The sequence below is a fragment of the Oculina patagonica genome, chromosome 6 (genome assembly GCF_052425735.1).
Source record: "Oculina patagonica isolate OP01 chromosome 6, crgOcupat, whole genome shotgun sequence".
Classification (NCBI taxonomy): domain Eukaryota; kingdom Metazoa; phylum Cnidaria; class Anthozoa; order Scleractinia; family Oculinidae; genus Oculina; species Oculina patagonica.
This window is the reverse complement of record NC_135763.1, coordinates 21,762,984-21,787,343: the sequence shown is the minus strand read 5'-3', so window position 1 is coordinate 21,787,343 and position 24,360 is coordinate 21,762,984. Positions and strand designations below refer to the sequence as shown.

Genomic DNA, 24,360 nt, shown 5'->3' with positions numbered 1-24,360 from the left:
GACCGAAACGATCAATGCTTAATCGAGCCCGCGTCCCCGGCGAGGGTCGGGGTGGGGGTGGGGGAATCAAATCACTGTTCAAATCACTTCCATAACAAGCCTCGTTTATGTTTAAAAGTAATTCTTCTCAAACCTCTACCACCTTCATACTGTTTTTAGGTGATTACTCTTTCCATGCATTTAGAGAGCGAGGCTAAAGTAAAAAGTTAGCTTGTTTTGACGTAAACTTGGGGGTAGGGAGGGAGGCTGATTGTTGTCACGCTTTGATTAGTCACGCTCCATTAGATCGACGTAAGAAAGCTGTCTCCGGGAGACCACATCACAAAAAGAAAGCACTCAAATCAGGCGATCCATCATGGAGAAAGGAATATGGCTGAAGTTATGGAACTTTCGACCGATTTTCTACGCAGTGCTTACTCGGGTTATGTTCTTTATACACGGATTTATGTCTGTGTGGCTTCTTGCACACTGCTTCAATAACACCATGTATTGGGTCACCATTCTGGGCATCGTTTTGTTGTTCTTTGAGATGGTGTACACATTACTTGCTCGCAAAGGACAAGAATACAAATAGTAAGTCTACATAGCAACACTTCGTATTTCATCTTTAATTCGTTTTGCAAGGCATCGCTTAACATTTTAGAACATACCTTAGTACGTTCCAAAAGCTAAAAAGTAAGAATGGAATTTTCAACCTTGGAACCAATTGTATTCGATAAGGAGTGAACTTGAGTAAGCTTCGTACTCATTTTAGAAAATTCTCGGGCTTAAAATAGACTTTCTAAAAGACGTTCACTTCGCCGGCTCAAAAGAAAGTCCACTGTGAAAAGGGTGTACAGTATGGAAAGGAAAATGCAAAGAGAGTTCACAAAATTATTGGGAATAATTTAGGGTCTCATCTCTGCAATCATTATCCACGGTACGTAGAATCTTCAATTTAGAGCTATATGATTTGTATACTGCACTAACATATCCTTAATTTCTAACTTAATTTCTGTCAGGGTCACTACACATTCAGAAAGAATGATTACATTTACACTTTAGGCTGCATTCATTATGTCATTATGTATCCTATCCTGGGGGGGGGGGGGGGGCAGAGGATTTTAGGGGGGTTCTCGAATTTTTAGAGCAAAAAAGGGGGGATATGAAATTTTTTTAAATATCTCCTGGGGGGATGCTTATGATGATATGTACAGCAGCTTCTTTTAAGGATTGTGAGCAACAAGGGAATCTCTATTATTCTGAGAGACTATTAATAGTACCTATTTTGAAGTTTTTCAAGTAGTGTGCCTGGCCTGTAGATGTAATGTTTCGATACAGTATAGAAAGTAAAACATCTAAAATGGAAACATTTAATGCAACCTCAGTCTAAGCAGTGCAACTGTATTGCATCAATGAATACAAAAGAAAACAATGTAATTCAGTGCACAGTTTTATGAAATTGAACAACAAATGTGCACCTCAATGTTCAATTAATTTTCTGTACCAGTTTGAAAGGGGTCCACATGCACCCAGTGCACCCCCTGCTATATCTGCCACTTGTCAACACAACAAATAATTAAGCCATTAAGGTCAAAAAAGAAAAAGATATGACCATAAAATGTAGAACATTGTCATTTTCACTCATCTTTGTCATTATCCTCAACACTGTCAATCTCATCAGTCACAAACATCATTGTCAATATCATCATCAGCAGCCTTGTCATTGTTATCCTCATCATTGTCATCTTCATCATTATTGTCATCATCATCATTGTCATGGCAAAAGCAGAGATAAACCCGTGGATGAGTGTAATAGTGAGAGTGATGATGAGGTTGTTGCTTTTGTTGACGAGAGTGACAGTGAAACAGAGGTTCCTGTCATGGGTTCCTGTCAATACTCCTGGTAGTACTCGTACACGAGCTGGCAGGCTATCTATACCTAATTCGCACTACTTAGACTGGCTGGCATAGGTATGGCATAAACAGTCAAAGCTCTCTCGATGTTCTTATTTATCTATTTATTTCAGAAGGCAAGCGTGGCCGAGTGGTTTAAGGCGCTGGTGTTGTAATCCGGAGGTCACCGGTTCGAGGCCTGCCCTTGCCACTAGCTGGATTTGTTTCTCGGTTTTCCCGAGTTCAAATTCTCGACCACACTTTGTATATAGCCAACTGGTCTGCCTACTGCCAGTTGGGATTTTTAACCTTGTTATGTTCATTTATAAATTATTTGTTTCCTCTGTTTCAGTGGCATGCCTGTAAACTAGCTATCTCGTTGAGATATGAAGCTAAGTGCATGACCACTATAAACACATATTATTATTATTATTATTATTATTATCAGTATTTATTTATTTATTTATTTATTTATTTATTTATATTTGTCTCTTAAAAGTTCAAACATATATAGTATATTATACAGATATTATACAGATGACAATAAAACCTTAAGATAAAATTCTTTACATAATCGAGCTTCCGTGCTGAAAGTTAAAAAAAAAAATCTTTTGAGCCATTTTATAGATTTTTCAAAAAGTGCTTAAAACTGAAAATTATCTGAAAACTACAATGGTCGAAAGAAAAAAACAAATTCTCAGAATTGCATTGTGGAAACTCAACAGAACTTTCACGACTTCAAAAGATTACTTTATACCCATTTTGGCATTATTTGAGATTACTTTGTCTACTTCGTTTGTGTCCTGGCTCATTTATTATTGCTACGCAAAAAGTACAATCTGAAACATTTTTGCGATTTAAATTCGAAATCAAACATACAGAATTTTTCAATTCTTGAATATTTTATTTGCAGTACATCATAGTTTAAGATGCTGGTATTAGTTTTTAAGCGGCAAATCTGATTCACGCAAAAATCAGGTTTTACTGATTTGGCGGTTTTCTTTTTATCGTTGCCTTGGAAATATTGATTATCTTAAAATATATATCAAAGTAAACTTCAATCTAAAACCAGTATATGGTGTGATTTTCATATCAATCCAAGTCAAGGAAGATTGTTTAAAGGCCAATCGCAATTTGTAGGTATGGCCCAGAAAAAACTGTATCAAGCCACCTCAAGGAGGCTCCATAGAGTATTTTGACTGTGCTCACGCTGATGTGTCCAGAAATGAAATATTTTATGTCATGCTACTGTAAAAAAGTGGTCCCTGGTTTACCCTTTAAAAAAACAGCCATGCTAACATGAGACCATTTTACCCTAGAAAAAAAAACAGGGAAAATGTGTTTTTTATGTACATGTATAACCCATGCATTTCACTTGGGGGAAAGTTAGCCTTTGTAAACAAAAGTCCCCATACGAGACTTAACTGTCAGTAAGTTGTCAGCCAACTTGTACAGTTTGCTGACAGTTTACCAACAGTCTAGTAGGTTCCTGACAGTTGGCAAACAGTTGGGGAACCTCCACTCTTATGACAAGTTGATATTGAATTTTTTGAAATAGTGCCTAAATTCCAAATTATTTTTACAGGAAAAGTGAGAAATAACAGTTAATAGAACAAAAAATTGAAAAGATTATTGCTTTTAAATTTCCTGCATGCCGCCATTTTAACTTTTATGACTTTAAATGGTTGCCCAATTGTTTCACACAAAAGATGCTTTGCTTCCTAACAATTCCAAAATAGTGGTGCACAGGAAATTTAAAAGCAATAATCTTTTCCTCTTTTTGTTGCTATTAATTGCCAACGAGACAGCCGAGCCAAGAGGCGAGGCATTCGAGGCGGCAGAATCATAAATACAAAGCGACGCTCACTAAAATTACTGCATGTCATACACAAGAAAGTCAAAAGTTTTTTGCTTCTAACGGCAAATGTAATGTTAACTTGAATATAAAATTTTGTCTCCAAATAATCCTTGACCGTTCAAGTTTTGTTTTCTGTTCAAATTTTTCAAGTTTTGTGTAACTGAACATGACACTTGACATGCGAGACTGAATTCTGACCAGTGCATTACTGTCTCTGATTACTGAAATTTTTTTTTTAAAAAAGCATCTTAGCAGTTATGATTTTGGGATTTGATTTATAACCATCGCGTGTAGTATTTAAAAAACAGTGATTAAACCTCATTTATTGCCTACATTTTGTGACATTTTAACGTTGAAAAGAATTTAAAGATTTGTCAAGAGTTATCAATCTGTCAAATACGTAGCCTGCGTAGCAGACATCTGTGTACGTTTTTTTAGTGTGTTTAAAAGAGTGCGCGATCGCAAGAATACGCGCGCTGGAAACTAAGGCTATCAAGCCTGTGTCATTTATGAACACCAGAGAAATAGCACTTTTTTCGCATGACCTAAAATACAATTTACTACATTTTGGTCATTTCAAATATAGTTCTACATGTATCAAAAACCATTCAATATCTGTTCTTATGAACAAACATGAGTATTTCGCTCGTTGGCACTTACCGATATATAACTAGTAAATATATTGTTGTTTCTCCCTGGGTCTACCAAATCTGCGAGCCAACGAGCCACGCGAGCCACGGTACGAGCCATGCGAGTCATGCGAGCCATGTCTGTGAGCCATTTGTGAGTAATTCCATTTTTCTTCCATTGGTCGATTATTCCACCAGAAAACATCCCATACTTGGAGTTTTAACTGCGAATTTCGCTGTAAACTGCCTAGCCGCCATCTTGTAAACAGAGTTGATGCTGGGCGCTGGGTACGAATATAAACGGTACCACGGTACCTCGCTCCCAGGGTCCTCTCTGTTTCGCTGTTGGCGAGCGAAATATGAAATACTCGTGATCGCTGAATATGGGCGATGTTTTCCTTGTACTTTTTTCTTTATTTTAAGAATTTTTTTCTATTAAAATCGCTCAATATCTACCAAAATTATTGAAAACAATTCGATAAAATTTATTCAAGTTCAAGACAACTTTTTTATTCTGCGAGAATGAAACATACGGCCCCACCGCTCCGCTACTCGAATGGGTATCCTATGACAGCTGTCACTCATTGCTATCCACGTGGAAATTCATTCAAGAAAAAACGAGAACAGCGCAATTCAGTTCGAACTTCGTGTATTTGCGACAAGAATGGTAAGTAAATCGCGTTATTTTAACAGGTTTGCTCTTTAGTGAATCAAATTTACCAGAACACTGACAGTACGCTGACTGTCGCAAACTAGAGAGAGTGCAAGATTCTCGTAAGTATTGGTGGGGGGGGGGGGGGAATTAGCTCCTCCACCTCCACGTTATTAGTAACGTGCACCCCTACTCTCGGTAATTTTGCACTCTCCCCAGTTTTCTCTCGCGTTTAGGAGGCAAGATGGTGGCACGGAATAATCAAGGACCGTGAACAGTTCGATTCCGATCCTTTTTTCATGTTTATATTTGTCTTTTTACTTGGAAAATGTAAATGTAAGAAATAAAAATTCTTAACATTTATACTGTGGCTCGCATGACTCGCGTGACTCGCATGACTCGCGTGGCTCGCATGACTCGCGTGGCTCGCATGGCTCGCACCGTGGCTCGCATGGCTCGCTGGCTCGCAGATTTATGACTCGCGTGGCTCGCATGGCTCGCACCGTGGCTCGCATGGCTCGCTGGCTCGCAGATTTATAACACTCTTTCTCCCTTGTCCTGTAAAATTTGAAATCATCAACTTGTCGTAAGGGTGGTGGTTCCCTTCAATGCCCATTTACAGAGGTAATTTCTGCCATGATTCCAAGTTAAATGGCTAAATCGCTAGAAAATTTTTGAGCAAATGAGAACTTTCTAATGATTAAACAGCTAAAGAAAATTTTTGAATAGCTGGCTATGAATTATGGCGGCATGGGTGCATAAAAAAATGTGACTAAAAAATTGAACAATTTGCTTTCAACAGTCATCTGTTCAGAAAAAATTCCATGACCCAAATTATGCAAATATGGCTGCTGTTAAATTTCAGTTCCCAGAAGAATCATTTGTCAACAAAATTAGATTACTTTTAACTTAAAGATCAGGTCAAAGTAAATCAGTGTTTGATTAAGTTTCAAGCTTATTTTATTGAGTGGGGAGTTACAGGGTCATTTATATGGCCAAAAACTCGAAAATGAGGCTTAAGGCAGGATGTACAGATACGTACATGATTAGAAACTTCTAATTGTGGCATATTATATTCCACATATTTTCAAGTGTCGCCATCAGCATTTTCAGAAACTTGAGCAGACAAGAGAAATGAATGACAACCATTTTTGCATTTGATCTAAAGTATATGCATGAGTGGCCCTTCAACACCAGCTTCCTGTCACTGATCTTATCTCATGGTGGATCTACAAAAAATAATGCTAAACAATGGTCACCATCATGGTTTTTTAAATTTGTTGTATACAGTTCTCCTGAACACTTTGTATAAAATAAGCTAGGGTTTTCTTGCCTACACTGTTAAGGTTACACATGCATAGAGAATTTAAGGGGTACAGTGATTAACTCAATTATGCAAGAAATACTAAACTTGCATATGCATGACTTGAGTTTCTATAAGTCACGGAAATAAACATGACTTAATGGAAATTAAGTCAATCAAAGAAAACATGTACCAATCCCAAGCATTTTACTGATAAACAAGCTTGGTTTATTAGAATCCATCTTCATTGATCTCACACACACACAGGTTGTGCTTGGCATTTCAAAGGTTAATTAGCAGATCACACTACATGTCTACTGTCCAAAACTCATTAGTTCTCATTGGGAGCTTACATGGGGAAAGTTAACAACCATACATGGGTCAGGTTATACAAGGCCATTTTACCTAGCTGGGGAAATACAAGGGGCACTTTCCATTTACATGGAATAATTTTTTGGTGAGAATTGTTTGACAAATGGAACATCATTGCAAATAAGCAGAACTGGTTAATTCCACTTTTTCTGAAAAATTTCCAGGGAAAAAGTCTGTTCCATTTGTTCAACCACTGGAACAACCGGGTTTTCCATACAAAAGGAAAGTGCCCAAGGTTTCCCTGGCGAAACTAGGTAGAATTGGTTACCTGTGAAAAACCCACTTTCTGTAGGCAAAATTGATATTTCTCTAGGTAAGTAGACCTGGTGTAACCACAGCCAATGTAGTTTGTGTTAATTTGATTGTTCTTTGTTTTGTGAACAGTTTTTGGCCAAGTTGTTTCTTCTACATGTCTACCATGATTCCAATCATATGGATTGTAGAACTAGACCTTTTAGATAAACGTGTTAATCGAAATCAGACTACAGTTGCATCAACTCAAGAAATTAACTCAGGGGTAAGTGGTTTAACTGCATTTTTATTTTAGTCTGAAGAGTAATTACAATTATTATTAATAATACATATATATAACATACACAGAAAACTACAAATCCCAATACATAAATTGTACACATATACAGTTGAACCTCTATTAAGCAGCCACCTATCAAGTGGCGACCCATACTATAATACCCTTATTTAGTGGCCACCTATATGTTTAGTGACTTCAGCCATCCTTATGTAGGAGCACCTTCCAAATTGAATCTCCCAAACCTCAACAGCTTCATTTCAATTACACATCCATCAAAACAAAGATATAACATACACTAACAACTACAAATTATATCATTTTTTTAGAGATCAAAGTGAATATTATGTGACAATGACGTCACACTGGTTTTAGCTCTGAATTGAACTTTAGCCCGTACTGCAGGGGGCTTCAGTAAATTTACAGCTCTCCTGTGAAAGTCAAGCATTTCGCTTGCATTGTCTTTTGAGAAAGTTCTGCCATTTCGGCATTTTGTTCCCACCCACCCTTTCCCATAAGTAAATACCAGTAAGTATTTAGCCTTTGCCTTTCACTGATTTTTTTTCCTCTCAGTGTGATGGTGCCTGGTGGTTGCCACTCCCAGGGTTGTCATGGTTACCATTCGCAATTGCTGGCAGCTCCCACATAGTTTCAGGCACCATCCCCACACTATTGGCGATGAGTTTATTATCACTCATTCTTTTAACAAATATTTAATGCTCCGTATACTATATCCAAACTACTAGAAGCAGGTAGAGTTAACAGAATTCGAAAAACATGAAACATATATGAATGAGGGTGAAACTCAATGTTGAGCTTTTTCACAATTTCTTAGGCTACTTTCAAGTGTTTGATTTTGACTGAAATCTGACAAAACAGTGCTTACTTTTTTCAATTTGCAGTGCTTTGGGAATGTGGATTCACAAACACTGGCTAAACAGATATGCGAATTGGGTCTGATTATTGGAATAATCATAGGAAGATGGCTTCTGCCGAGAGGTGAGATCACCCGTGACCAGCTTTCTGCCCTTTTACTGGGTTATGTTGGCACTGCAGCAGACATCCTTGAATTATTTGAAGTTCTTCAAGAAGAAGTTGTGGAAACACAGGAACAGGTGACACTTGCTGTGCTAGGTGTGTATACCTGGAGCTTACTGCAGTTCTGTCTTGTCACCACAGCCACAACTGGAAAGAACAATCAGATTCGCATCACAAACAACAAGGTATGTCACATATGTTCCTAGTACCTTTTTGTATGCTGCACCCCAGGGAAAAAAAATTCACTGAAGCAGGTTGGACACTACTGCATGGGCTCACTGACATGATATGATCTACAACCAGTTTCAAAAAGAGTTGAGATGTACTCTTGGCTAAAAATGCCATTTAAGTCATTTTCACATAATTTGATACCTCGTATTCCTCCCCCTGATCTGCCCAGTGTTGCTGAAGTACAGTTTCTGTAGGTATTACATTCAAACCTTTAAGAAGCAACTTTGAAAGGGGAAGGGGAATTCAGAATAAAAATTGTTTAGTTTTTTAAGGATGGCATGATTTTTGAAAGTTAATGAGGCCCTGCCAGGGGGGTTCCTGTGTCGCTTGTCTAAAATAAAAAATGTTCTGTGTCGCTGTTTTATTGCTGGTCATGTCGTTGTCTGTAATTAAGTTGAAGGAAAATTGCTTTTCCTTGTCGGAATTTAAGTTTTTCCATAAGGGCTGTCGTTACTTTTTGGGCCATGTCACTTGTCGGAATTTACCCTGGCAGGGCCTCGTTAATGCAATTTCTAGGAGAGTTTCGATCTTGATCAAAGCAAACACATTAAAAGTGGCAGACATCCGGAGAGGAGGTGAGTGCCCAAAGGAACAAAAATTGGGCCTACTATGAGACTAAATATTTAGTTGAAATATGGGCAGATGAAGTGATACAATGGCAATTATCGATGATGGGTAGAAAGCAGAATATTTGCAAGAACATTGCCACAAAATTAATTTAAACTATTATATAATTAATGACAATGGGTACAAGCACAATGCAAAACCAAAATTTACAAACAATCTTGCTTGTACTGATGATGGAGTATGGAAATGGAAATGTTAATAGTAATTTCAAGCTCCATTCTTCAGTCAAAGTGTACAATGTTTCATGCGAGTACTGGAAAACCGCATAAATTGCACAACCAGGCATAAAACGTGTTTGAACAAAGATTAACAAAGGTGCAACATGTTTGGTTGAAACATGTTCAGAGTAAACATGTTTCAGGTTTAACTTGAACACAGCTTACATGTAAATCACTACAGTATGGGGCCCAATTCTCTGCCACTTTTGACGTAAACTTGTATTTCTTACCTCAGAAGAACCGCAGGAACTTGAGTTAGCTACATTATTCAGCTTTTTGGTGTAAAGCTTTCGGCGTGTCAACGCATAATTTGCCCGAGCAATAATAAAATTAAGTGTTCCGTTTGTGGGCCCAGTTCTCGGCCACCCACGCCCAGTTCTCGGCCACCAAAAAGCATGTGCGTAATTTTCTGTATAAAAAGGCTCAATGAATATTCACAGTCATAAAATCACTCTGTAAACTTATTTAAGCTATGTCGATCCCAAATTATTTTATGAGGCTTTGTTTTACTTTAGAAAAGAAGGGTTTTAACGCGCCTAGTTGCTTGCCTATGTGCAGGTTCTGGCAAAACCTCAGAATTGTGTTGTGTGACCAATGCATTTAGATGGTTTATTTTGCAGTGAAAACGTCTTGAAAGAGTTATGTGTTGTAGAAATAATAGACAAGAAAAGAGTCAGCTCAAAACTTAGAGATTGAATCGAACTTTATTTTTAAAATTTGCTTTCTTTCATTTTGGCCACAGCAGATGAAATTACAGGGACCGCGGAGGGGGGGGGGGGCTGGTAGGGCTAAGCCCTACCACTTCGGTTGGGTTGATATTTTAAGGCTCCGGATGAAAAGGATAATGTAATATAAAGGTTAAGGCAAGCATAATATATAGCAGATCTAGCCATTTATAATTATTTACTTGACTGACTTATGGCCATAAGCCCTAAGTGGGCAAAGGGCCGGTTATAATTATTTAAAAATGACTTAAATGGAAAACATCTAAACCTTGCCCACACAGAATCTATAAAAAGTAGAAAGTAAAAAACATCATGAAATTTTCTGTCATAAATTCAGGCTCAGCAATTCAGTACTGGTTGTTAGCTTGCATCAGGGTCCTGTCTCTTTCTTCAGCGGATTTGATCTATGCAGTGGTTAGCTTCGTTTTAACACAATCATTCTTGATGATAACAGCCGCAGATTCAACAGCAAACAACAAAAACAAGGAAACTGGACTCGCAGAATAAATATCATTCGCTATTATTTCGGGTCTCCTCGTAAACCATTTTCGTTTTCCATCATTTCACGGAATATAGATGACTTTTGAGGACATCGTGGGAGAAATATTGGGTAAGAAAGTTCTCTGTCGCCCTTTTTACTCGCGGTTTCATTCAGCCTACACAGTGAAAACCGTGCAACAAATGTTCCTGCGTTTCAATATCATAACTTCCCTTTTTTTCGTTTTTTTTTTATATAAAAAAACTTCGTTTAGATCTAACTAAAACGTCTGAATCATCCAGTCAATAGGAGATACATGTAACGTCAATTGCTCTTTTTACGACCAGAGACCAATAAAATTAAAATTTAAACCGTGTAGCGACTGAACGAGAGCCACATTTTTTTGCGTTAAGGCGCATTGAGGTTTTGATACACTCACGCATAAAAAAGACAAACAAAATAGAGAAGTTGGATAATAAACCTCTCAGTTGTTTTGCTGTGTACTGTCGCTGAGTACCGTAATTTTACCTGTTGTCTATATTTTGTCTTGCCTTCCTTTTCTTTAGCCATGGGCGGGAAACCTCTTCGTCCCCAGGCCCAATCTGTGCGTACGTACAGGGGTGGCGGCTACCCCCGCCTGCCATACGGAGGTTGAGCCCGCAATACGAGCGGCGGGCAAAACTGAGTTTTCCTACGTCATCGCTTCAAACATGAAGTGACACTTCACTGTCGACTAAATGAAGTATATGTCGATTTGCCATTGTTTTTCGCCACTCGATGGGGGCTCGAAAGCCGTGTATTTTTCCAAAGTTAATAAAAATAAAGCTCAACACGAACCTTTTTCCTGTCGCCCTGGAACTAGTCTCATTGATATTGAGTTTCATTTGATTATTCGCATCCCAAAACGTTAAAAAACTCACAGCGAAAAAGTTTTTTGGTTAGCGCGTCGTCGGCTGCCCGGAATCTTTTATTTTGCAATTGTCTTTTTTCAGCCGCTGCTCGTCCGCTAGAAATCACTAAAATGTCCATCCATGAAGATGTCGATCTAAAAATAAACGACTTCAAACGATGTACAAATTCTGCGTGAAAAAGCAGTTACAATAACTCTATAGCAAGCAGGACAACTGAAGAAAAAAAAAAAAAAAAAAAAAAAAAAAAAAAAAAAAAAAAAAAAAAAAAAAAAAAAAAAAAAAAAAAAAAAAAAAAAAAAAAAAAAAAAAAAAAAAAAAAAATTTAAAAAAAAAAAAAAAAAAAATTAAAAAAAAAAAAAAAAATAAAAAAAAAAAAAAAAAAAAAAAAAAAAAAAAAAAAAAAAGAGGAAGGAGGAAACTCCCCACTACAACTCTTTTCCGAGTTAATGAAGTGAAAATACCGGTAAATACATTTTATTTTGAAATATAAAACTTCTACTGAAAGATCTACAGCTTTCAATATGTGCTATAATTATAAAGTCAACTACTACGATTAGGCAGCCAATGTCAGTATCAGTCAAAACCAGTTGAATCCAGTTGTGAGAGGTCACAGGGGAAAAAAGTTGGCAAAGAAAACTGGCCCTTATCAGATTCTCCTAAGGTAAGAGAATGAATAGACCTTAAACAGTGGCTGTTTCCTTAATGTATCAGAACACCTTGATAAAAAATATTAATACCGTTTAAAAATAAAATTTATGGCGTACTATCAAGGGACCAGGGTCTGTGCAATAGCAAAGACAGTTTTTTGCTTTTTCAACTAAGATAAAATCCCGGGTATAAAATTCAGTGATCAGCATTGTTTTAACAGTGCTTATCAATTACAACCCCAAAATATTGCACCTGTTTCTGATAAAGTAGCACTGAAGTGCTCATAATCTATTAACCAAGAAAACCACCAAATATTGGCACATTAATCTCACAATCAATGATTGTTAACAGCTCTTCACATTAGGGTTTCTGAAGTCATATAAATAGCCACTATCAACTTACAGAACTACAAATTCTGAAATCATTAATTTAAGCTTTTTGCAACTGGATTACATCCTTTACAAGGACAATGGCAAGGCTATTCTTATTTTTTTTAAAAATGGATCTACACAAGATGTTATCCACTTAAGATGAAAACTTTTTTGGTTTGTATTAGGGTCTTAACACGCCTGAAAATCTAATTCTATAAATAGAAACAAACAAAACAAACCCTGAAAGACAAAATTCAAATTATTATAGTCAACTCTTGTATTAAAATTGAAGTGATATTAATTTTATACTTAAATTTAACAGTCCCTTAATAAGGATTTCCTAGTATTTAATGAGAATGAATCTTTAGATTTATAGTCCTAAACAAAATTAAAAGCTCTTGCCAAATAAAATGAGACAAAACATAGCAGTTCACAGAAAAATTATTACAATCCTTAAATTGGAGAAGCCTGACTCTAGTTGAAATTCAACAATTGAAAAGTTGATTTAAAAAGTTTAATTTAGTAAATTTCACTCTTAAAGATTTATCACTTCCTAAAGTTAGAATTTCAATAATACATAAGTTTATAAGCTTAGTTTACAGTCACAAAAACAAAACAGATTTTGTAATTCTGTAATAATTTAATACACTCAAGATACCACTTTACAAATCACACAAAACAAAGTTTCTACACTACAGTTTCTACCTGACAAGACCTGTCTACCCGAAATGCTACAACGGGTTGAAAGGCATCCAAATCTAGCGAAGGCCCTTAACCTTGAAAATCCAGACTTCAGCATGTCCTTTTAATTTACTATCCATGACCTGAACTACAGCTGCGAAATGAACAATCTCCACAGTAGCACTCTACTCAAAGCTGGTTAGAGCTGTGTACATAACAGGGGATCAAACTTTTAAATGAGGTGGAGGAGAAAGGGAATGATGTTCGCTTCCTCGTTAAAATGTGCTTGAATCCTCGATGTTGAGTCCAATCGGAGTCTTCAAAAGCAACATGAATCTCACCCAGCGATCGCCATTCCAGCAAGTCAGACACGAACAGCATCGCACACTAACTAAAATCAGTCGTGTCGAGCGCTGCACTTCGTTGAAAAAGACTGTGAACTCAGAATTTTCGCGCTTCACTTCATGTAATTTCTCTGTGTTTTCCTCGTTCACCACAACCAATCAGAGAGCGTAAAACGTTAGTGACGTAGGAAAACTCAGTTTTACCCCGCAACCGGCTTCTGATTGGCTAATTTAAATTTTTCTGGCGCGTACCGTATGGCAGGCGAAATTGTTCGATTCGATGGGTAACCATTTGCTTACTTATGGATCATCCGCTCGCGCGCGCCGAAGGGACGCCGGAGGCGCGTGCAGGAGCTCCACTATGAATTTTTACATAATAAATGGCGGAACAGTGACCCCTAATTCTTGCTTGTCTTAGCCCGCTTTTTAGCCCTACCACTTTAAAATGGTCTCCGCGGTCCCTGAATTATATTAAAAACCAAAGCGCTACGCTGTGATAGCAAGCAGGGTGGCCGAGAACTGGCAAATCCCGGAGGGGGTACTCCCTATAATGGCCTATACGGGGAGGCTCCGCCCGAAAGGGGTACCTTTTTCAGGCTCCAGGTATATAAAAGGGTAGGGATTTCACAGGTTTTGGTATATGAAAGGGAGCAGGAGGGCATTTTGCGTGCGCATGCGTCGATATGGACTAGTGCAGAGAAGTTCTGCTATTGATTGTTTACATATTTTCCACAATTTATGGCCTAATTTCTAGCTCAAAATAAAACTTGTTTTAACTTTTATTTGATGTATACAATACTAAGAGTCAGGACTTGCTTTATCTTTTGACAACAAGAAGCAAAGTGTGGTGTCGGCGTGCTGTTTTTCTGATCGACTTTGGTTATGTGTATTAAACATTACACGTGGACAAAATGGCGATCACTGAATGTCGAGAACCTAAATACCTTGCCCATGTTTTTAATAGCCGGAAGATCTAAACGGACAAAGCGCTATGGCTACTTAGTACTAAAATATAAAACAGCAGTTTTAACTATACGATGTTATAATCAAGTATCCCGGGTTTGAGCGAGTGGTCATGATTTTGTTCAGATTTGTCATAAAACTACAATTAATCGTTCTCACAATGCAAAAATCTCAAAATCTAGCCTTGATCTCCAGCGTCTACCGATGATATATGGAGCCTGAAGTACTTAAACTATCGTCTAATGCTGCGAAGGTAGCGTTAAAAAATGGTCAATTGTGGAAATTTTTAGCTTTCTTTAACGTATGTTCACGCTGGTGTATTCTAACAGAGAAACTATCGTTTGTGATTATTTCCTCGATGACACCACAATTATTCTGTTGAACAAGAAAAGAATTACTGCGATCGGTCTTAATTTTAAAGTGTTATAGTAATTCTTTGCTGGTAGACTATTTGTTTACATTTTACTATGTTAATTAGTACATTTTTGGCTCCTTTATCAAAATCTAGCCTTGATCACCAGTCAAAAAATAGCATGAAACGAACAAGCGATATATATATTTTTCAGAAACGTTCTAATAACTGCTGTATAAAATGTCTTAAGAAAAATTTTTTAACTATAAACAATGTTATTTTCAATTTTTCATTCAACGTTTATTTCTTTAAGATTGATGTTCATTCTGTTATAACGACTGTTTTACTTCTGTGTCGCCTAAATGTGTTTTAAAGAACTGCAGTTCTTGTTCCAGGAAACCCTGTTTGCCAGTCGAGGGCAAGTTGGCTTTGCTTTAGAGTCATCAGTGAGCTGCATTATCATGTGCAGAACACCCAAACATGTATTTCCCCTCAGGGAAAACCCTTTTCTTTGGTGGCCGTCCCTTTAGGCAAAAAATCTTCCGACAAGCTGTTATATTGCTCGTACTCTGCCTGTATTACAGCACCTGATTTGATGTGAAGTTTTGATCCTAATATATCACACTCCAGCACACGGATAAATGTTTTCCTCTTTTTATGGCCTGTTTGATTTTTGTCGGTGAAGGCTTTCCTACCTGTCCCACATATTTTCCCATTATTTGCAACAACGATCCCGAAGCAGGCCAGAAAATCTGCTTTATAAGGGCCTTGCCACACACAAAACACTTTTTCTTAGCGAAATTTACGTCTATATTTAATTATGTGACGATAAACAGTACAAAAAAGCAAAAAACAAAGTTTGAATCTTCCGCGCCATTTTTATTCCCAAGATCACGCGGTCTTTGTACAGCGGTTGCACGCATGCGCATGCAAAATGCCCTCCTGCTATGAAAGACGTGAAAGGGTAGGGAAATCTGTCATAATGATATCTTAAAAGGCCTTTACATTAAATATTTCGAGCAGACGCAACTTTTGGCTGTATCGTGTATCGTAATTTATTAAGCGCTACATAAAAATGACAAGAAAACATCCTGTTTTAGGTAAATGTGATGTCGTGTAGGTATATGAAAGGGGTGCCTTTTTGCAATAAAAGGTATACAAAAGGAGTAACTTCAGGTAACTTTTCTATCAAAATAGTATATAAAAGGGTAAAGGGTTAGATCTCCGGGTGGAGCCTCCCCGTACAAAACTTTTTCGAGTACCCCCCCCCCCCCCCCCGGTGGCAAATACGCAAAAGTCGAAGCAAATTAAGACCAAAAAATACAACGGTTCAGCCAAAAGTTAACTTAATTAAGCAGAAAGCTGAATTATGCTACGTTTCACATGCCAAAAATTAGCTTGTTTGGTAAACGCTTTTGGATAAAATACGAATTTAACTACATCCGTGAATTTTAAGGAGCCGTAAACAAACAAGTTTTCGGGAAAAACAAATTCACCTAGCTCCGCGTAAACTCGACGTGTGAGCTTTCTTTAGCGAGTCGAAGGATCAAACTAAAGATACTTAGTGCACAAGAATCAGTCTATCGTTTTATGGAAATAACATTTTCTTTTAATTCAACTGGGGCGCGAAAAAACACGTTGAACACAAAGTGGCCGAGAACTGGACCCGGCCGAGAACTGGGCCCCATACTATATAGACAATTCAATTTGTTTGTACGGGTGCATATTTTTAATTAGCGAGATCTTTGTCTGAAGTGTTGAAACAAAGAGAACTGTTGTTTTCAGACAATCAGTTTCAAAGCAAGTTGAGGCACTCTTGGTTAACTACATGTATGCCATTTTGGAAATTTTGACATTGATTAATACCTTGTGTCCTCCTCTCTCTCCCCCTAATCATTGTTGTCTGAAGTTCAGCATTACGTTCAAACCCCCAAGCAGCGGCAACTTTGAAAAGGGTAAGGGGGTTCAGAATAAATATAAATATTTTTTTTATTTTTCTATGGAGCAAAGGTTTTGATATACATAGGCAAGTAAAAATAAACGATAATAACGAACGACGTTTCGGAGTCGTCATGACACCATTTTCAAGTTCAAAAATGAAAAGAATAAACTGTCAGAAAAAGTTCGCTTAAGATTAACATAATAAATATGCAATGTCACGCAAATAGTTTGGCTCGGATTGAGTCTGATTGGACATTTAGAGATGGTGACAATTCTCTAATTACTAGCATTTCATGCACTAAACAATCAAACTTATTCTTGCACTTCTTGATGACATGAAACTGTTTGTCAAGGTCTTTTGGGACAATACAGTGTTTGTCTCTATAATGCTTGCCAATAGATGATGTTTTGTTCTTGTGCTCGTCCACGCGCTGATGTAAATGCCTCAGTGTGTATCCTACATAACTTGCATCGCACAAGTCGCATTCAAATCTATATACAACACACTGCTGGTTTACAATAGGTGGTTTTTTCTCTTGTACTTTAAGCTTTTGTTCGATTTTGTTGCTAACAAAAACTGGTTGAATGACTGTGCGCGTTTTATGGCTTAGGTCGTTGAGTTGTTTACGTACAAAATTTGCAGAATCCTGATCTTTGAAGGGTAGCACTATTCGAACTGTTGGACTCTCACCAGTGGCTGGTATTGGTTGTCGATCTTCGGTCTTTGAGCTAACAAAACAACGGACGGTGGCATTGATGAGCTGTTCCGGATATTTCAGCCGGGAGAACAGTGCTTTCAATCGGTCACATTCTTCGGAAAAATATGTCCAACACGATGATAATCGATATGCACGATCAAGCATGGTTTTGAGGAGCCCTCGTTTATATCGAATATCGACATGGCTCTGATAGTGGAGCAAAAGACCTGTGTTCGTAGGTTTTATGTAAACCTTGGTCTCGATGTTAGGGGCTCTGTTCAGCAGTTGCATACCAAGAAAGGGAAGCACTCGGTCTTTCTCTGTTTCCATGGTGAAATTTACTGATGGATGGCAATTATTGAGGACTTGAAGAAATGTAGCCGCTGATGTTAGGTCTGGCATGATGGTTAAGGTGTCGTCGACGTATCTCTTGTAGAATGAAGGCATTTTACCTTCACGCTCAAGAGTTTCTTCGATGTAACCCATGAAAACGTTGGCCAACAGTGGTCCCAGTGGCGAACCCATGGCGACGCCATCGGTCTGTTCATACAATTGCCCATTGAATTGGAACAGCTGGTCTTTGGTGGATGCTCTGAGGAGGTCTACGAGGTCCGATCTGCTGAGGTTCAAGTGGTGTGTTTCATTGAACCAGTTGTTTGTAAACGCTTTGTCTGCCAGTATCTGTATGGTTTCCTCCAGCGGCACATTGTCCTACAACCGGTACACAATAACCGACACCTTTGAGTTTGCAAACGAAATTCGCGAGTTAAAGATCAAAGATGGTGATGTCCTAGTGTCGTATGATGTTTCCTCGCTATTTACCAATGTGCCGCTGGAGGAAACCATACAGATACTGGCAGACAAAGCGTTTACAAACAACTGGTTCAATGAAACACACCACTTGAACCTCAGCAGATCGGACCTCGTAGACCTCCTCAGAGCATCCACCAAAGACCAGCTGTTCCAATTCAATGGGCAATTGTATGAACAGACCGATGGCGTCGCCATGGGTTCGCCACTGGGACCACTGTTGGCCAACGTTTTCATGGGTTACATCGAAGAAACTCTTGAGCGTGAAGGTAAAATGCCTTCATTCTACAAGAGATACGTCGACGACACCTTAACCATCATGCCAGACCTAACATCAGCGGCTACATTTCTTCAAGTCCTCAATAATTGCCATCCATCAGTAAATTTCACCATGGAAACAGAGAAAGACCGAGTGCTTCCCTTTCTTGGTATGCAACTGCTGAACAGAGCCCCTAACATCGAGACCAAGGTTTACATAAAACCTACGAACACAGGTCTTTTGCTCCACTATCAGAGCCATGTCGATATTCGATATAAACGAGGGCTCCTCAAAACCATGCTTGATCGTGCATATCGATTATCATCGTGTTGGACATATTTTTCCGAAGAATGTGACCGATTGAAAGCACTGTTCTCCCGGCTGAAATATCCGGAACAGCTCATCAATGCCACCGTCCGTTGTTTTGTTAGTTCAAAGACCGAAGATCGACAACCAATACCAGCCACTGGTGAGAGTCCAACAGTTCGAATAGTGCTACCCTTCAAAGATCAGGATTCTGCAAATTTTGTACGTAAACAACTCAACGACCTAAGCCATAAAACGCGCACAGTCATTCAACCAGTTTTTGTTAGCAACAAAATCGAACAAAAGCTTAAAGTACAAGAGAAAAAACCACCTATTGTAAACCAGCAGTGTGTTGTATATAGATTTGAATGCGACTTGTGCGATGCAAGTTATGTAGGATACACACTGAGGCATTTACATCAGCGCGTGGACGAGCACAAGAACAAAACATCATCTATTGGCAAGCATTATAGAGACAAACACTGTATTGTCCCAAAAGACCTTGACAAACAGTTTCATGTCATCAAGAAGTGCAAGAATAAGTTTGATTGTTTAGTGCATGAAATGCTAGTAATTAGAGAATTGTCACCATCTCTAAATGTCCAATCAGACTCAATCCGAGCCAAACTATTTGCGTGACATTGCATATTTATTATGTTAATCTTAAGCGAACTTTTTCTGACAGTTTATTCTTTTCATTTTTGAACTTGAAAATGGTGTCATGACGACTCCGAAACGTCGTTCGTTATTATCGTTTATTTTTACTTGCCTTTTCTATGGAGGCCATGCTTTTTGAAGAAAAATGAAATTTCTTGGAGAGTGTCCCAACAGTTTTGAAACTGGTTGTAGATTGAGTTGCCAATTTCTTTTTGTACTACAGATCTCCAGCTCGGTACCTTTTTTAAATTCTCATCTATCGTTACTTTATATAATTATCAAAATGTTGCCTTAAGAGTGATGCCTGAGATACTTTCTTCTAGATTTCTCCAGACGATGTAATAAACCGCAAAATAAGTCTTCATAAGTACGGCAAACAAGAAGATCTTAAAGAGAGATACATACAGAGGTTACAGATGAAACGTCGGCAAACTGAGATGAATGTTTTACGTGGAAAAGGATACAAGGGTGAAAAAAAGGAGAAGAAAATAAACCCAATTACTACTGCACGGGGAGAGGTGAAAGAGATCTCTCGGAGGGAAATGCTGCTTCATGGTGATATATTTGGCATCTTAACTGGTATCTTCATGCAGGATGGCCCATTTCTGATCCTTCGACTGCTCCTCATAATCAAATATGAAGTATACAGTGAGATGCACATCTTCTTTACCTGTAAAAACGCCATTGCTTTAAGCCTCCTTGTATATAGATTGTGTATTCTAACATGCAGTGGCGAAGATGAGGAAGACGTGGAACATCAGGAACAGGAGTCAAGACTACAAAATGTCCAACAAGCAGTGTTAAGTGAGAACTTTCAAAAAGCAGGTGCCATCCAGTTAGCAGGATAATGTTTTTCCTGTCAAAAAAATGGAGCCCAAACACAGGTAAAATATCCATTGACAGAACCACTCATCTGAGGTTAGACCTGAGAACTCCGATTATGACAATAGTGATGGCAATTGCTGGCAATGCCAGAAAGAGCCACAGATTCTTCTTTTGCTAAATATTTTACCTTCAAGTTGTTTCCAAAGTAGAATGTAATTAATATTATTAGTATTAAACTACACATCAGGGCTGTACCAGGAAGCACAGTAAAAATTCTTTTACATTGTAGGTTGCAAGAGCATGCATGGATTCTTATTGTGCACCTGACTGAGCCGTCTGTGCTTTTGGTAGGTTTTCACTTACTCTGCCAGCTCACAAAAAGAAAACTCTCTCAGTCAAGTGTCGTCTTAACAGATTGGTGCCTGGAGATTTTTAAAAAGCCCATTTTTGGACAGTTTTGACATTTTCCGGTCAGTTAATTGTGAGCTAAATCTGCCCCAAACTACTCAAAACGGGATTTTTAATCCATTTGCAAGAAAGTATCGTTTTTCTAGGAGATTTGTGTCTGGGCATGTGCACAAATCAAAATTTCGAGATTTTGAGTTTTCAGTCGAAAAAGTGCCCTTAACCACGTACTTAAGCCTTTTTGTTTTCTATTTTTCCCCTTTTCCTTTTTCTCGTTCTTGTATCTTTTTGCTGCAGTTGTTGGCCTTCCACTGAGCTTGCTTTCAGTTCCAAAATTCTCAAGAAGGCATCTATTATCAAATGTGGAATTAATGGAGTAGCCAAGGGTGGTTGAGGCAATTTTTCCTCAAGTTTTTCACTCAAAAAATTTCTAAGCATTAATTCGACCACATAAACCCAATCACTATGATATGGGTACCAATGGAAAGATTTTTCCCTTGTGCAGCAATTGAATATAAGTGATTCCTTTTTGGTCAAAGGTGAAGACTTCAAACGTGGAAAGAGCATCGAAGGCAGTTACCAATGGCAGAGGCACCAATGGGTTAATTTGTAAAGTACCGGTAGTCTTCTTTTTCTGTTATCTTTCTGAAAGGGATTAAGGTGGCTCGCAATGGTTTATATATTCCCATCTTTGGCATTCTATTACAACTACAATATTGAGGTTTAACTTTTCATACAACTTTGTAAAGGTTTTACCAGTGAATAAATTTAAGTCACCGTGACGTCAAAAATCGTTACCATGGCAACATTTAAAGTGGTCAAAGATACCTTATAGTTGACTTTTTGAGGCTAAAATCTTCAAAACTAGACGGTGAAAGTTTTTGTTTTTCATATATATTTTTGTCCAATGGACAAAACAAACAATCTAACAATTTCTGTATGTGGGGTTCAAAGCCACCTTAAATTTATGAAAGAAATAACGTTGCTCCGAATCCTGCCTACAGATTTTTTTAAAAAATTGGCAAAAATGTTTTCTTTTTGTTGGTTAGATAAAAATATATCTAAAACAAGAACTTTCACTGAGTAGTTTTGAGTAATTAGCCTCAAAAGGTCCAAAATAGGGTATATTTGACCTCAAATGACTTGATTTGTTCATTTCTAAAAATTTGCACAAATTTGTACTAAAATATTTTCCTAAACATTATTAGTATAGCTGTGATAGAACACCAAAGACAGGCATATCTAATTTTGACTTTAATAACTATTACAAGCTACCTTAACACAGTCCACAATATTGCTTTTAATTTTGAATTTCCTGAACAAGGCCAGTGAAACTGACTGAAATTGGATTTTTTTTTAAAAAAGAAACTATTCTATATTGTTGAATAATTTAGTGAGTTTCAGAAAGATTGCAAATCACTGTAAATAGTTCTGTCTTATAGTGCATCGCTAGGTTTGTTCACTGTATAATAGAAGTATGTTTATATTATTGTTTATGGCAGCAATGTCCTTCCCTTTGGCTTGGAACATTATGTGATGCATACTTGTACTTGTCGTGCTTGCACACACTATAACTAACTGCCTGAATTTCTTTACCTTGTGATCATGATAAATACCCTTTAAGGGTATTTTCCTATTCAATTGGGTAATCATTAAAACTATTAAGGGTACTAATTTTATTAGTTGTTGTAGGTGGTGAAATATTTTCCACACTCTTTTTGTTTGTTAGTTTATGGACTGAGATTACTGTAAGTCAGTTGGGTTACTCAAAAAAAGGACATCTGGCATTTCTTGCCACAGTATAAACAACAAGTTTATTAAGATAGTTCCATAGCATTGGCCCCTTGTGGATATAAAATGCCCAGACAAAGGGGTCTTTGTCCACAATGTCAGTTTCGTATACCCGCTATGGTCGTTTAAGTGCCCTTACCAACTTGTAGTTAATGTTCATGTAATGATTTCCTTGTATTAAAGCATGATAAATTGGGAAGTGGATCTATGGGGATACAAAATTTTTAATCACAGGCAGCCCAAGCTAACAATGAGAGCCACAGTATGTTAATTAAGAAGACTCAATTTATAAGGGTTTGTTTGGGATGAAACAATTTCGTTTAAGGAGGTTTAAATTTAAAAGTTTTATAAATGAAAATGACTAACATTGTTGCTGTGTTGTGTTCTTTGTTGTTTGCCAGCTCCTCGATCTGGTTAATTTGAAGTGACTGTGGTGGGTTACTGCTTAGCAAAGATTTTGAAACTTGTACTCCAACAGATATTCCCAACGGCCAGAAAATATTGTCACTGATGCCAAATTACAAAGTGGGGCCCTTGTTGATAACAATATCCCCATGCCCCTCCCAAGCGGAATGACAAAAACGTTTCAAAACGAGCCACGGGAGTGTTGATGACAATACGTTTTTAAGTTAAAAACACATAATAAAGCAACATTTAGCCCTATTCAGTACTGCCATCTGCTAGAGGGGGGCTTATATCCGGGGGGGCTTATAACCGGATGTATTTTTTTGTTTTCAGGATGATGGGCCTATAACCGGGGGGGCTTATAAGTGGGGGGGGCTTATAACCGGAATTCTACGGTATGCGTGACACGCTATTTGGGGGAAACATTAGACACGCGAAAACAGCTCAAATCTGGCTGTGATCCGTGAATTTCCAGTCTAGTAAGATGCAAGATCTGCTTATTTTTAGAATCCTGATTCCAGCCAAACATGGTGAAAATTAAACCAAAGACATATTACGTACTCCTAAATCAATATACAGCAGGGAAGCAAAATTGACAAACAATACGAATCCTGATCCAAAGACTGATTTAATGTGGAGGACGGGTTCTATCGGCTCGATTTATGTGCTTTAGGACTTGTCTCACACCGAGAACTCACCTGCGAGATCAAATCTTACCACTAGGCAAATTACCGAACCAGTTAAAGCTCATTTTCTTTGATAATGTATGCTAAAACTAATGCGTAATTCGTGAAATGGTCTAAAAAATTTATGCCATCTGTAATTTAATGGAAAATAGGCTTGTGATTCATGGTTGGGACCCCCCCCCCCCCCCACCCTCCCCCTTTAGCAACCTGTTGTGTGGGTGCAGTCTATAATAATTATTGTTTCCAGCCTTGGGAATATCTGTGAAAGTATGTTTCAAAATTTCTCTAAATCAACCTGAGGAGCTGGCAAGCTACAAAAAAAAAAAACACCACAGAAATGGTGGTGTAAGTCAATTTCAATCACACATTCAAATATATACTTCCTAAAACAAGTGTTTCCACACAAACCAGTATGTGTCCAGCACAAGAACTGCAGATAAATAATCTGCAGTTCTAATTTTGTAACCCCATTATTTTGATACATGTTCTGAAAAACAAAAATAATGGTAGGTAATACTTGAGTTACTGGTAGTTTGTAAGAGCTCGATCTGAAGATATAAGTTTGCAGAGCATTTCTGTTCGTGAAAACAGGCCCAACTGGGCCTACACAGATTTTTCTGAATTCTGCCATCTTGTTGGATTGGAGTTTTGGGAACATCAGATAACTGTTTACTTATGTGCAGGTTTGCTTCCCAAGCCTTACCACCAAAGATTAACCCACTAAAAATTTGATATTCCAAATGTAACTTCCTGTCCCTTCAATCGTCAACCA

General features: G+C 37.8%; 3 protein-coding genes across 4 annotated transcripts; 2 read left to right on the top strand and 1 right to left on the bottom strand.

Moving 5' to 3' along the window:
* Positions 1 to 291: 291 nt before the first annotated feature.
* Positions 292 to 22,385, top strand: LOC144658798 (transmembrane protein 26-like). 2 transcript variants are annotated; one of them, XM_078519284.1, is made up of 5 exons: positions 292 to 573; positions 7,074 to 7,206; positions 8,121 to 8,441; positions 19,800 to 20,360; positions 21,246 to 22,385. In XM_078519284.1, exons 1-4 carry the CDS (start codon positions 356 to 358, stop codon positions 20,322 to 20,324), a joined length of 1,197 nt encoding a protein of 398 aa, XP_078375410.1. In that variant the 5' UTR covers positions 292 to 355; the 3' UTR covers positions 20,325 to 20,360; positions 21,246 to 22,385. The 2 variants fall into 2 exon arrangements, with proteins under 2 accessions (XP_078375410.1, XP_078375409.1); XM_078519283.1 differs by having other exon boundaries at positions 19,800 to 22,385.
* On the bottom strand, positions 16,683 to 18,172 carry LOC144658800 (uncharacterized). The gene has a single exon (XM_078519287.1). The coding sequence runs from the start codon at positions 17,967 to 17,969 to the stop codon at positions 16,962 to 16,964; it is 1,008 nt and encodes a 335-aa protein (XP_078375413.1). The 5' UTR covers positions 17,970 to 18,172; the 3' UTR covers positions 16,683 to 16,961.
* Positions 18,168 to 19,584, top strand: LOC144658799 (uncharacterized). The gene has a single exon (XM_078519286.1). It carries the CDS (start codon positions 18,451 to 18,453, stop codon positions 19,456 to 19,458), a length of 1,008 nt encoding a protein of 335 aa, XP_078375412.1. The 5' UTR covers positions 18,168 to 18,450; the 3' UTR covers positions 19,459 to 19,584.
* Positions 22,386 to 24,360: the final 1,975 nt, after the last annotated feature.